Raw genomic sequence first — 11,514 nt, 5'->3', positions numbered from 1 at the left:
ATCCACAGCGGGAAATCGAACCCTTGATTTTTTGTGCTGTTCAATCGGAAGACGTAAAACGAGGGAAACTACCTAATACAAATCTTACTTTTTCCTTTTATCAAGATTGAACTTTAAAATTTAAAGATAAATTAATAGCCTAATTAGCTCAACAGATTATTAACTCGTATAATACTAACTAGCTCAACTATGGTTTCTATAGTAATTTACTGAGATAACGCTCAAGATGCCACGACACTCGTAGGAAAAAATAAATAGAAAACTTAATTAACATTTGAGGCTTGAACAGGTAAACGAATTACACAGAATAAAAAAGTTAATGGAGCTAATTACAAAATACAATTGTATACAATAAAGCACGAATAGATTGTAATAAAGAAAGAAATATCAAAATAAGCCTATTTAAATATAATTTTATATAAACAAAAATGAACTCGAAAATGTCTGGATGCTTTGAAATTTGCTTGATTTTGTGCACATGTGTGATTCTTTATTTCATGGAGAATGAAAAACGTTTTAAAGTGTGTTCTGGAGCAGAATAATACAATTATAAAGTAAAGTTTAAGTAAGTAATAAATGTGTGAAAATTACTAAAAACAAGCATTCAGATATATATATATATATATATCTGAAAAATATTTTTATATATATGAAAATTTTTTTAAAAATTATATCACAATGAATTAATGTAGCTAACTACTGACACCTCTACATTTGTTTATGATATTGAAAAACATCTCTGGGTAATGGGTTATTTAGAATATATTACGCTGTACAACAGCTATTTCTAATATCTCTTAATTGTGATGTTATCATAAATATATTACTAGCTGATTAAGCAGAACATGGACTTGAGAAACAAACTGAATAACATGCGTAAAGTTATTATTTATATTTCATCAAATCTTTCTGGTAGAATGTAAAATCTTCAATAATACTGCTGGTTTTTCTGTCTTCAGTTGCTTTGCTGATTAAGCACTGGAAACTCACTTTAAAAGGGAATTTTCAACAAATTTAATAATTGTCTCAGAAACTGTACTTTGGTTAGGTACAATTCCTGTGTGGTTGCCATATTTTTAAACACTTTAGGTTTTGAGTAAAAAATGAAACAAAATATGCGGGTCCTCGAACTCAAGTTCCTCTTGGTTGTTCGGCTTTTCCGTGACGTTTTACAACTATGACGTAATAGTTGCCAAACACGCTTTGTTTGCTTGCCGACCATTTTTTCCCTTTCAGTACTGGTGTTTTATGTAAATCTACCGGTGCGTTTTTCGGATTACATACTTTGTGAGACACCTTGTCGTATGAGCGACAACAAACGCACTATCTCCTGGTTGGCATCTGCTCGCATAAACCACATCTACACCTTGTACAAACATATGGAATATGTCATATAAATTATACATTTAAGGTAAATATTAAATTAACTATTCAGACTGCTACATCTAGTTTGATTTTATCGACAGAATTATGACGTATAATTGAAATTCATTTTGTTACGAGTAGTAAAAACGCGGTACAATAATTGTGGAAGGGCCGAGTATTAATTATCATAGTCGGCAAAATATAAACAAATTAAATTAACTATTCAGACTGTTACATCTAGTTTGATTTTATCGACAGAATTATGACGTATAATTGAAATTCATTTTGTTACGAGTAGTAAAAACGCGGTACAATAATTGTGGAAGGGCCGAGTATTAATTATCATAGTCGGCAAAATATAAACAAATAAAACCCAGTCTGTGATGCCAATAATTTATAAACACCAGACAGGTTTCGAGATGCTTAAAAGTGTACGTGAAATAATACAGATCATATTTGTTGTCATGACTTAGGCTTACCATTCTTCCACTGGAGGTATGACCGGCTTGCAATCGGCCTGGGCGCTATCAGTATCACTCACAGTTTCGCTACTCTCGCTCGTGAAACTGTCCTCATCACTAGAACTTTTCAGATCTGTGTCAAAAGTAACTGTTCTAGGTTCGTTCATAGTGGGTTTGAATTGATATGGCGCTACTCAACACTGTTCAGAACACAAAGTCAAAACAGACTCCGCCTCTGTTTCTCCGTATGCACTGGTCATGTTTATTTACATTCAACGTGCTGGCGTTAGCGATTTGTTTGGCAATTATTACGTCACAGTACTTTTCCTAGCGGCAAACGAAAAATTAAAACGTTTGGATTGCCGCTCGGAAAGGGCTCTTTCTGCACCAAGTTCTATGTTTCATTTATTAGCACATATTTGTTATAAAAAATGTGAACCTGCAAAATTAATCAGTATGAGTAGTTCTTTTGATTGCAAAATTTTCTTTTTTCTTTAGAATTCACCTTTAAGCATAAAGCAACATAATAGGCTTCGTGTGTTCTGCTCATCACGGGTACTGAAACCAGAGTTCTAGCATTGTACGTTCACAGATATATCGCTGTAACTCCCCCTAGGAGATGAAACCTTTAGTAAAAGAATTAAATTCTAGTTGTAAAGAAGATCAATTTAATATGTACCATAGTTAAGTTAGATGTATTTTATTTTAGATTCACGTAAACGTTGTTTTATATTACCAGGCAATTGGGAAAGGTGTTTGGTCTGGAAAACTGGAATGGCGAAAGCGTAAATATAACAAATGCCAGTGTAGACGTACGAGACATTTATTACATAGTTTGAGTCTTTCAAAAATAAACCTTTGATGTGTAACAGTTTTTTGCCCACAGGAAACATTTATTAAATAAACACCTTTGTATGAATTTATCATTGCTTTTATATTCATGGATATATTTTTACATTAGTTTCATTAGATGTTTTGGTGTAAGTTAATATTTATACTCTTCAAATATCGTTTTTCTCAAATGTGGAAACTTCTACTAAACGATTTTACTTTGCCCTCACTTGAAATTTTCACTTTTATCCAAACTTTCAAAAGATACAAGAAAAACAAGTACGTGAAACAGTGAAACAATACGTTTGGTTTTATTTTTATTGTATAAAGAAGAAAATTATTATAATTTTCTCTACATCATTGCCCATCCCTCAGTGGTAGAGTTGCGTGTCTGCAGACTTACAACGCGAGAACCGGGTTTTGATGTCTATGGTAAGCAGTTTTTGTGCCAAACTGCAAGCAAACAAACTCCACATAATTATGAAGATATTAGTTGTTGGATAATGTATTTTGCTACAGTCCTCAGTTGTTACAAAAACTGTTAATTTTACAACATATGCAAAAAGTAAATACATCGTAATGAAAACAAGTATTCGTGAAAATATCGTTATTTTAGTTCTCTGGTGAGAGAATGATAAGTCTATGGATTTAAAGCGCTAAAATCAGAGGTTCCATTCCCTTCGTTGAATATAGCATATAACCTGATGCATACATACTATAAAAAAATCCACAGAATCATACTTCGAACATTGACTCTTTAAGTTTGATAAAAAAATGTGTACTAACCAAATATACTAACTGAATGGTTAAATCTTTAGTTATTGATTTTTGAAAGAAAAACAAAATATTTTTATGTATTGAGTTAAAATTTAGTAACAAATCTAATTCCAATTTGCGGTCATGAAGCATAAGCTAGTTGTGTTTTTTTCTGACATACGTATGGAAATGCTCGAGGTTTCAAGTGAAAAACAAGTTCCATCATAAATTATCTTTCAGAATGTGCGTGTATATGATGCTCATTTTAGTTTGTGAACAAATAAAATATCTACTCATGACGAATGACCAACTTGAAGCAAGTAAATATTTGATAGAGACAGTTGAAACAGGTATTTTAAACACAATTAACAACGTTTCAATCTCCTTTGATCATTATGTGGTTAATACGATGGTCAAACCGTTGTACTTGGTTTGTGTTTTACATACAAGAGATGGAAGAGGTCGTTAGGGTTAGTCAGCGAGGTATAAGTTGAGTAGGTTGTTAGGGTTAGCCAGCGAGATACGAGTTTAAGAAGCCATCAGGGTTAGCCAGCGAGTTATGAGTTGAAGAGGTCGAATTTGTCATGATAGTAGACGTAACTAGGTTACTTTGTGTATATTTAGGACAGGTACGTCATAGCCATGTTGCTTAAAGTCAATTTAATCTTATTAGTTCTTATTCCTTTCTAACTTTTATTACTTGTACACAAAAGTATGGTTCAACCTTCCTCTACTTAGTTCGTCTTCTCTAATAACTTAAAACATGAATATGACTACAAAACAATTTCAAAAGTAGTCTATGCATATAAAAGAAGAGTCCAAAGAAAGTAAATTTTGAATAATTTTCTTACACTTGAGTAGAATGTAAAAACGAAAAACAAACTATGCAAGGAAAAGTATATGCTCCTTGTGTAATATTTTTGGCAAGTTTTAAATATTCTATGGTTTTATATTTGTCATGTCTAACATACACTTTAACTACTTCAAATATTCTATGGCATAACATTTGTCATGTCTAATATACTTACACTTTAACTGCTTCAAATATTCTATAGTATAACATTTCTCATGTCTAACATACTTACAATTTAACTACAAATATTTTATGGTATAACAGTTGTGACGCCTGACATACACTTTTTACTAGTCCTCCATGGGACAGCGGTAAGTTATGGATTTTCAACGCTAAATTCAGAAGTTCAGTTTCTCTAGGTCAGGGGTGTGCAACAGGCGGCCCGCGGGCCACAACCCGGCCCGCCAAGCCATTTAGTGTGGCCCTAGTTGTTGTAATCTAACCATGTGGCCTGATCTGTAATCCAACGCAAATGGAATATTTTTAAAAAGCATCGATCCTACGGGATTCCCAGGCTTCGACTCGACAAACTTCTAAAATTATCTTTGCTAGAGAGGAGCAGGCCGAATTCGATTGGTCGGCCTCCTTAGGGCATGAATAGGTGACGTGCACTAGCACTATTGTCTACGACTCAACGTCATGTCCTGAACCTCGCCTTCGCCCGCTGGCGACAATTTTCCCTAACCTCTGCTGTCCGTCATTCATTATTGGTGAAAATTTTATTACCTTTTACAGTTACTACAAGAGATTGAAGGTAAATTGATTATTATTTAGCATATTGTTGTGACTTTACTGAATTTATTAAAATTTTTGCTTTCAGATGCATCTGATTCTATGTACAGTGTGACCTCGTTATTCGCGGGGGTTACGTTCTTTACCCTCCCGCGAATAGCGAAAAAACCGCGAATATTGGACGCAGTTTTAAACCGTATATGTATGCGATTATATACTATATGAAATGCTTCCCAAACACTAATGATACTTATACTCATTGATGCAGTAATAATGTAGCAATATTGCATACTGTTATGTATTTCACTAAATTGTACCGTGCGTTACCGGGCTGTGCTTTGCCGTTTGCGTTGTTGGGGAAGCTGAGGCAGTCAGCCAATAGCAGTCAAATCTTGTTTGGTGAAGACGACAATTGATAAAACGGCTTGATTGAGTAAATACAACAGAAATCTCCTCGAAAAGCCCTTTCACTCTCTGTGACCTACAAAAACGCAGTTCGCGCATAACCCGCGAATATGCGGGGCCGCGAATGGCGAACCGCGAATAGGCGAGGTCACACTGTATTTTGCTATTCTCAATTAATTTAAGTACCGGAAGGCTATGATCGGGATGCCAATTTAGAAACATGTGTTTCTGTCCATAAGAGGTTCCATGTGTAAATAAATTCTATGTTTTTTCTACTTTGCTATTTTCGTGAGAATAATTTTGTTTTGATTTCAGGGCTAGTAAAATGTCAGCAGTTAAGAAACGAAAATTGATGATGAGGGAAGGTTATTCAACAGTGAATGGTGCACAAAATATCTTGTTGTCCCACATAATCAAGGTGTTGTCTGCCTCGTCTGTCAAACTACAATTGCAGTCATGAAAGAGTACAATATTAAGCGACATTACGCAACTAAGCACTCCTCCCAGTTTGATGAAATTGTTGGTCAGGTACGAAAGGACAAAATTGAACATTTAAAACATCCATTGAAAAGCAACAAGGTGTTTTACCACTTTCAAGAAAAATTCAGAACTGGTGACAAAACTGAGTTTTAAGCTTTGTGAATGTATGGCAGAAAAGGGAAAGCCTTTCAGTGATGGAGAATTTATTAAAATTGTTTAACAATATTCACAGAATATGCATGTCCAGAGAAAAATATTTGGTGGAGCAAACTAGCCTTTCCCGCTTTACTGTCTAACGCAGGACAAAAGATCTTTCAGAGGACATCAAAGAAACTTTGAAAGAGAGATTGAATTCGTGTGAAGCTTTCAGTCTGGCTTTGGATGAAAGCACTGATATCAATGACACATCCCAACTTGTCATTTTCATCAGAGCTGTTACTGCAGGCTTTGATGTTTTCGAAGAGTTTTAGATATGGCAAGCCTTTCCTCCACAACCACAGGACAGGATATTTGTGAACAAGTGCTTAAGGTTGTAGAAAAGTTTGAACTGAATCATTATAAATTATGTGGTGTTACAACAGATGGTGCTCCTTCCATGACAGGTAGGACAAATGGATTCACCAAGAAATTTCTAACTGCAATTGGAGCACAAGACGTAGTTGTAAGCCATTGCATTATTCACCAAGAGAGCTTGTGCACCAAAGTTCTGGATTTTGCAGAAGTCATGAAAAATGTCGTCCAATGCGTAAATTATATTCGAACACGAGGATTAAATCATCGACAATTTAAAACTTTTTTAGATGAGCTGGACAGTGAGTATTCAGATGTTTTGTACTTCTCTGCTGTACGTTGGCTTAGTAGAGCTGCTACTTTGAAGAGATTCTGGAATCTGCGAGAGGAGATTAAGTTCTTCATGGAGAGCAAACGTCAGAATGTGGACTTCTTGAGCAATGAGAACTGGCTGAATGACTTAGCATTCCTCACAGACATTACACAGCATCTGTCTGATTTAAACTTAAAACTACAAGGGAAAAGTCAACTTGTGAATAAGTTGTTTGAGCATATTTGTGCTTTTGAGAAGAAATTGGAACTTTTCCAGGTTCAGTTGAGAAGAGCCATATTGACCCATTTTACATGTCTTGCAACCAGGAAACTGGAATTTCCTAATCTGGATTGCACCAAATATGGAACCAGTGTACAAAAGCTGCGTGATGAGTTTGCAAACAGATTTCCAGATTTCAGACAAACTGAAATTAGATTGAAATTGTTCGCTCAACCTTTTGATTTGGCAGTGGAAGACAGTCCTGATGATTGCCAAATGGAACTCATTGAACTGCAGGCTGACATGGACACTAAAAGGAAATTCTCTGAAAACAGTTTGCTAAACTTTTACAAACTCTGTGTACGTGAAAAGTTTCCCAATTTGTCCCGTCATGCACAAAGAATTGTCTCCCTTTTTGGTAGCACCTACTGCTGTGAGCAATTTTTCTCCAAAATGAAGCTCATCAAAACCAAATGTAGAAGTCAGCTGACTGATGAACATTTGACCAGTCAGTTAAGAGTGGCAACCACTTCTGTCAAAGCTGATATTGACAAGCTCTGCAAGGACTCTAAATTTCAAGTGTCGCACTAAGATGATCACTCATGCAAAAATATAAAATATTATTGCTTGCATTTTGAGAATTTTTTTTTAATTTATTGTGCATGTACACGAATAAGCTTGTTTTTTAAGTGGCCCCGCTTGATTGATGAAGTTGGTTATATGGCCCACCGACGAAAAATGTTGCACACCCCTGCTCTAGGTGGACACAGTAGATAGCCCGACGTGGCTTTGCTATAAAAAAAACAGACATACACTTTTACTATTTTTAAATATTCTAATAACGAAATATTTGTCATATCTAACATGTTTTCAATTTCAATATTTTGATTTTACCAGCTACAAGGGGATTCGTTTAGAAATTATTTGAACACTTCTTCTCTGTTTAAAATGTTATGTTATTAAAAAAGTAGGAAAAAAAAGCCTGTTATGTAATGTTTTAACTCAAACCTATACTCACATTAGAGTTAATAAAAGGGGAAATATAGATGCATTATATTAAACTGGTTATCTCAGAGTCGAATAAATGTGGTTGTTGGTAGAATATTATTATACATTTTATCTAATTTACTTTTTTATCCATTTCGCTGCATAATGCCACATGCGTAATCAATTGTAAACGTGCCAAACTATGAATATGCATGATCGAAATTATTTGGTTTGAATTTCGCTCAAAGCTGCTCGAGGGCTATCTGCGCTAGCCGTCCATAATTTAGCAACGTATGCCTAGAGGGAAAGCAGCTAGCCATCATCGCCCACCGCCATCTCTTAGGCTACTCTTTTACCAAAGAATAATGGGATTGACCAACACAATATAACATCCCCTCAGATCAAGACCCGAGTGCCTTAACCACCTGACCATGCCAGCCTTTGTTCCAAATGGAGTCCAGTAACTACAAAAACAAGAAAAAATTGCGCTCCGCACTTTTGAGCCACAGATGTGTTATAAGAGTGATAGTCAATTCCCTCTCTTTAGTTAGACAAAATTATAATGGAAGTCTAGAAATAGAAATGTGACAATATGTATTGTTTTTATTTAGAAATAGTCGCAGGTTTAGCTCTTTAACAGTTTCATTTTTAGTCATTGATACTGCTGCAACTTATGAATGTTAACCTAGAATGATTTTCAAGAAGAATTTCATTTTCAGAACGCCTTTTATTATTAATATATATGTATATATTAAACAGTTGCATATAAACAATTACTGAACAAAACTAGTTCGCGACTAAAATAATCTATAACTTTTACTCCGAGTAACACAGGTATTATATGTTTTTTTGTTGTTCTTTTGAAACGTAATTTTCTCTTTACGTTCCCTGTTCATTAAACATAAAACACGCATACAAATTTTAGCAGAAGCTGGAGCTGATCGACTGAAGTATTTTAAATCGTTTGCAGTTTTTTTACTCTAATAGTCTTAACTTAACCGACTTAGCTAGCCCAACGAAAGAGAACAACGCTTAGCCATTATAATATACTTTTCCAGCTTGGTTTTTTTTGTCCGTCTGTTTATATTTTTATGACTTCCACTCGTAGCTTAGTCTAGAAACTAAAGAGACAAGCTAGGTTATTATGTGATGTAATTCTTTCGTCATGTACAATACACTTTCTCTTATTACAAACTTAACTTGTCAAACAGGGGTGGGGTTGTTGGACTACGTGCTGACCCATATTGTTTTCACTATATAAACGCTGATTTTCGAATCATAGTTTAACAACGTTAGTTATATACTCTTAAGCGTATATCATCTCAGGGAGTGGGAATATTTTAACAAAGTCTGACATGTTGTCCAAGGTATATTTAAATTTAAATGTCAATTAACATGTATAAGCAGAATTAGCAATATATTGACAAATGTTAAGGATTTTGTAAAGATAACCATATTACACAGAGATAAGATTTCTGTAAATATCGTACAAATATTTTAGAATGTTACTTCGGGTAAATTATGACCAAAAATGTAAATTAGCACAACATTGCACATGTCTGATGTTCAAAAGAAAAGCTTCCAAACAATACATTAATGCTTTCTTTTCACTTAATGTTATTTGTAAGACAGAAGAGGTTTTAACTTTTCTATTGCATTTAAGTATTTAAAAAGTATCAATAAATTATTTTTATATTTTATCGTCCTAGGTCGTGATCTTGCTGTGTCTCGTCGCCGGATCTTTTGCCGGATACCTTCCTGCCGCTGCTCCTGCTTATGTAAGTTCTTTTCTATATTTAAAATTCATAAATCAAAATTTAAACAAAGTTAACTTTCATAGCATTTTAAAGATATTAAGTTGACTGAAATTTGCTGTACGTTATCAAATGATAATGCAGTGTTTTCCAGAAATGCTAAACTACATTCACTCTTATATCAGGATATCAACGTCCCTATTCCATACGACACTGGTTACGATACCGTTGATGAATACGGTACCAGACAAAGTCGTCAAGAGAGTGGAGATGGCAGCGGTAGAGTCCAGGGTTCCTATGGCTACACTGACCCTTGGGGTACCTCCCGTCAGGTAAATTACTTAGCTGATGAAGGTGGTTTCCGTGCCTGGATCTCAACTAACGAAGCTGGAACCGCCAACCAGAATCCCGCTGATGTTGAAATCAACTCCCAGGCTGCTGCTCCTGCCCCTGCTGCTCCTATCCGTCCCGTTGTGAAAAAGGTGGTCGCTGCTCCAGCTTATGCCCCTCTTCCAGCCGTTCCCAAGGTTCCCTTAGCTGCTCCCGTCCTTAAGGCACCACTTCCTCTGCCTAGTAAATATCTCCAGGGCTGGGAGTAAAGACTTCCAAACTGGTTACTTTTCTAAACCACCGTTTTTCCTTCAGAAGAATACTTGTTAGACGTGCTAGCTTTGAATGTGCTATTGGTGTATTTTGCTTGTCATTCACATTGTAAACGCTATTATTTTTATAAATCGCAATGCTTGTCCTAGATGTATATCGCAGATAATAAAGCAATAGCTCAGTGTTTGTATATATATACACACATATATATTTAATTTTACGTTTTGATAGCAGTAATTTATTTCAATAAAAACGTCGAATGACTTTATTGCTAATAACCGTATTGGCTGAATCAATTTTAATAACTGATAAATACAAACAAAACTGTCTAATACTTGTACTCAAATATCTTTCTTTTTTTTTTACTTTTACAAATACCTGGCCTCTACTGACAGAGAGATATATCTGCGAACTTATACTGCTAGAAACCGGGTTTCGATACCCGTGGTGGGCAATGCACAGAAAGCCCTATTTGTAGTTTTGTGCTTAAATACAAAACAAACAAAAATCAAAATAAAACTGGTCAATAAAATGTAGAAATTTAGCTTATATCCAACGTTTTAGTAAACAATTGTATTATTGTGGTTCATTAGAAAGTCAGAGGCCAAAATACTGAAAATTGCATTTCGATATCCACAGTGGGAAAACACTTTGCAACTTTGTACTTAAGATGAATCAAACAGAACCAAATTTAATAAACTTAATTTTCATTAATTATCATGCCAATTTCAATCGCTGATTAATTATTAGGGTGGATATTTTTAAGATGGCATTGTTCTTTTTTACATTTGTTGTAATAATACAGATCTAAATAAAAGGATCTAACACGCGTCCGATCAGTCATACACTTTGAAACTTTCAGGATTTATGATGAAAAATACGATATCAATCAACTGGACGTATTTTATGATATGATTACAAATAATGCTTACACAGTTTGTAAGCAGAAAACATTTGGGTGTGAAATATGAACCAGCGAAATTCGAGACATAATATAAAATATAGAATGAAAAACTGTATGTAGTTAAGGTTTCTGTTAAAGAAACCGAAACAAAACTACATAGATCAGACTATAATTTAAGACAGATTCGTCCTAAAGCATGTTGGAAAGAGTCGATTAACCATTACTAGCTCTTATTTTTTTCTATACAAAATTTACACAATGGTTATCTGTCTATTTTGGAGGTATGCACTATTTTTTTCATGTTTTAAGTTATTAGAGTAGACGAACTAAGTAGACTTAGT

At 34.6% G+C, this 11,514-nt stretch overlaps 1 protein-coding gene across 1 annotated transcript; it reads left to right on the top strand.

The window, feature by feature from the left end:
• Positions 1 to 9,177: 9,177 nt before the first annotated feature.
• On the top strand, positions 9,178 to 10,513 carry LOC143250637 (cuticle protein 16.8-like). The gene is made up of 3 exons (XM_076501498.1): positions 9,178 to 9,279; positions 9,622 to 9,690; positions 9,852 to 10,513. The coding sequence occupies exons 1-3, from the start codon at positions 9,268 to 9,270 to the stop codon at positions 10,263 to 10,265; spliced, it is 495 nt and encodes a 164-aa protein (XP_076357613.1). The 5' UTR covers positions 9,178 to 9,267; the 3' UTR covers positions 10,266 to 10,513.
• The last annotated feature ends 1,001 nt before the right edge of the window (positions 10,514 to 11,514 follow it).

Source organism: Tachypleus tridentatus, chromosome 5 (genome assembly GCF_004210375.1).
Source record: "Tachypleus tridentatus isolate NWPU-2018 chromosome 5, ASM421037v1, whole genome shotgun sequence".
Lineage (NCBI taxonomy): Eukaryota > Metazoa > Arthropoda > Merostomata > Xiphosura > Limulidae > Tachypleus > Tachypleus tridentatus.
This window is presented reverse-complemented; position numbering and strand designations above follow the sequence as displayed.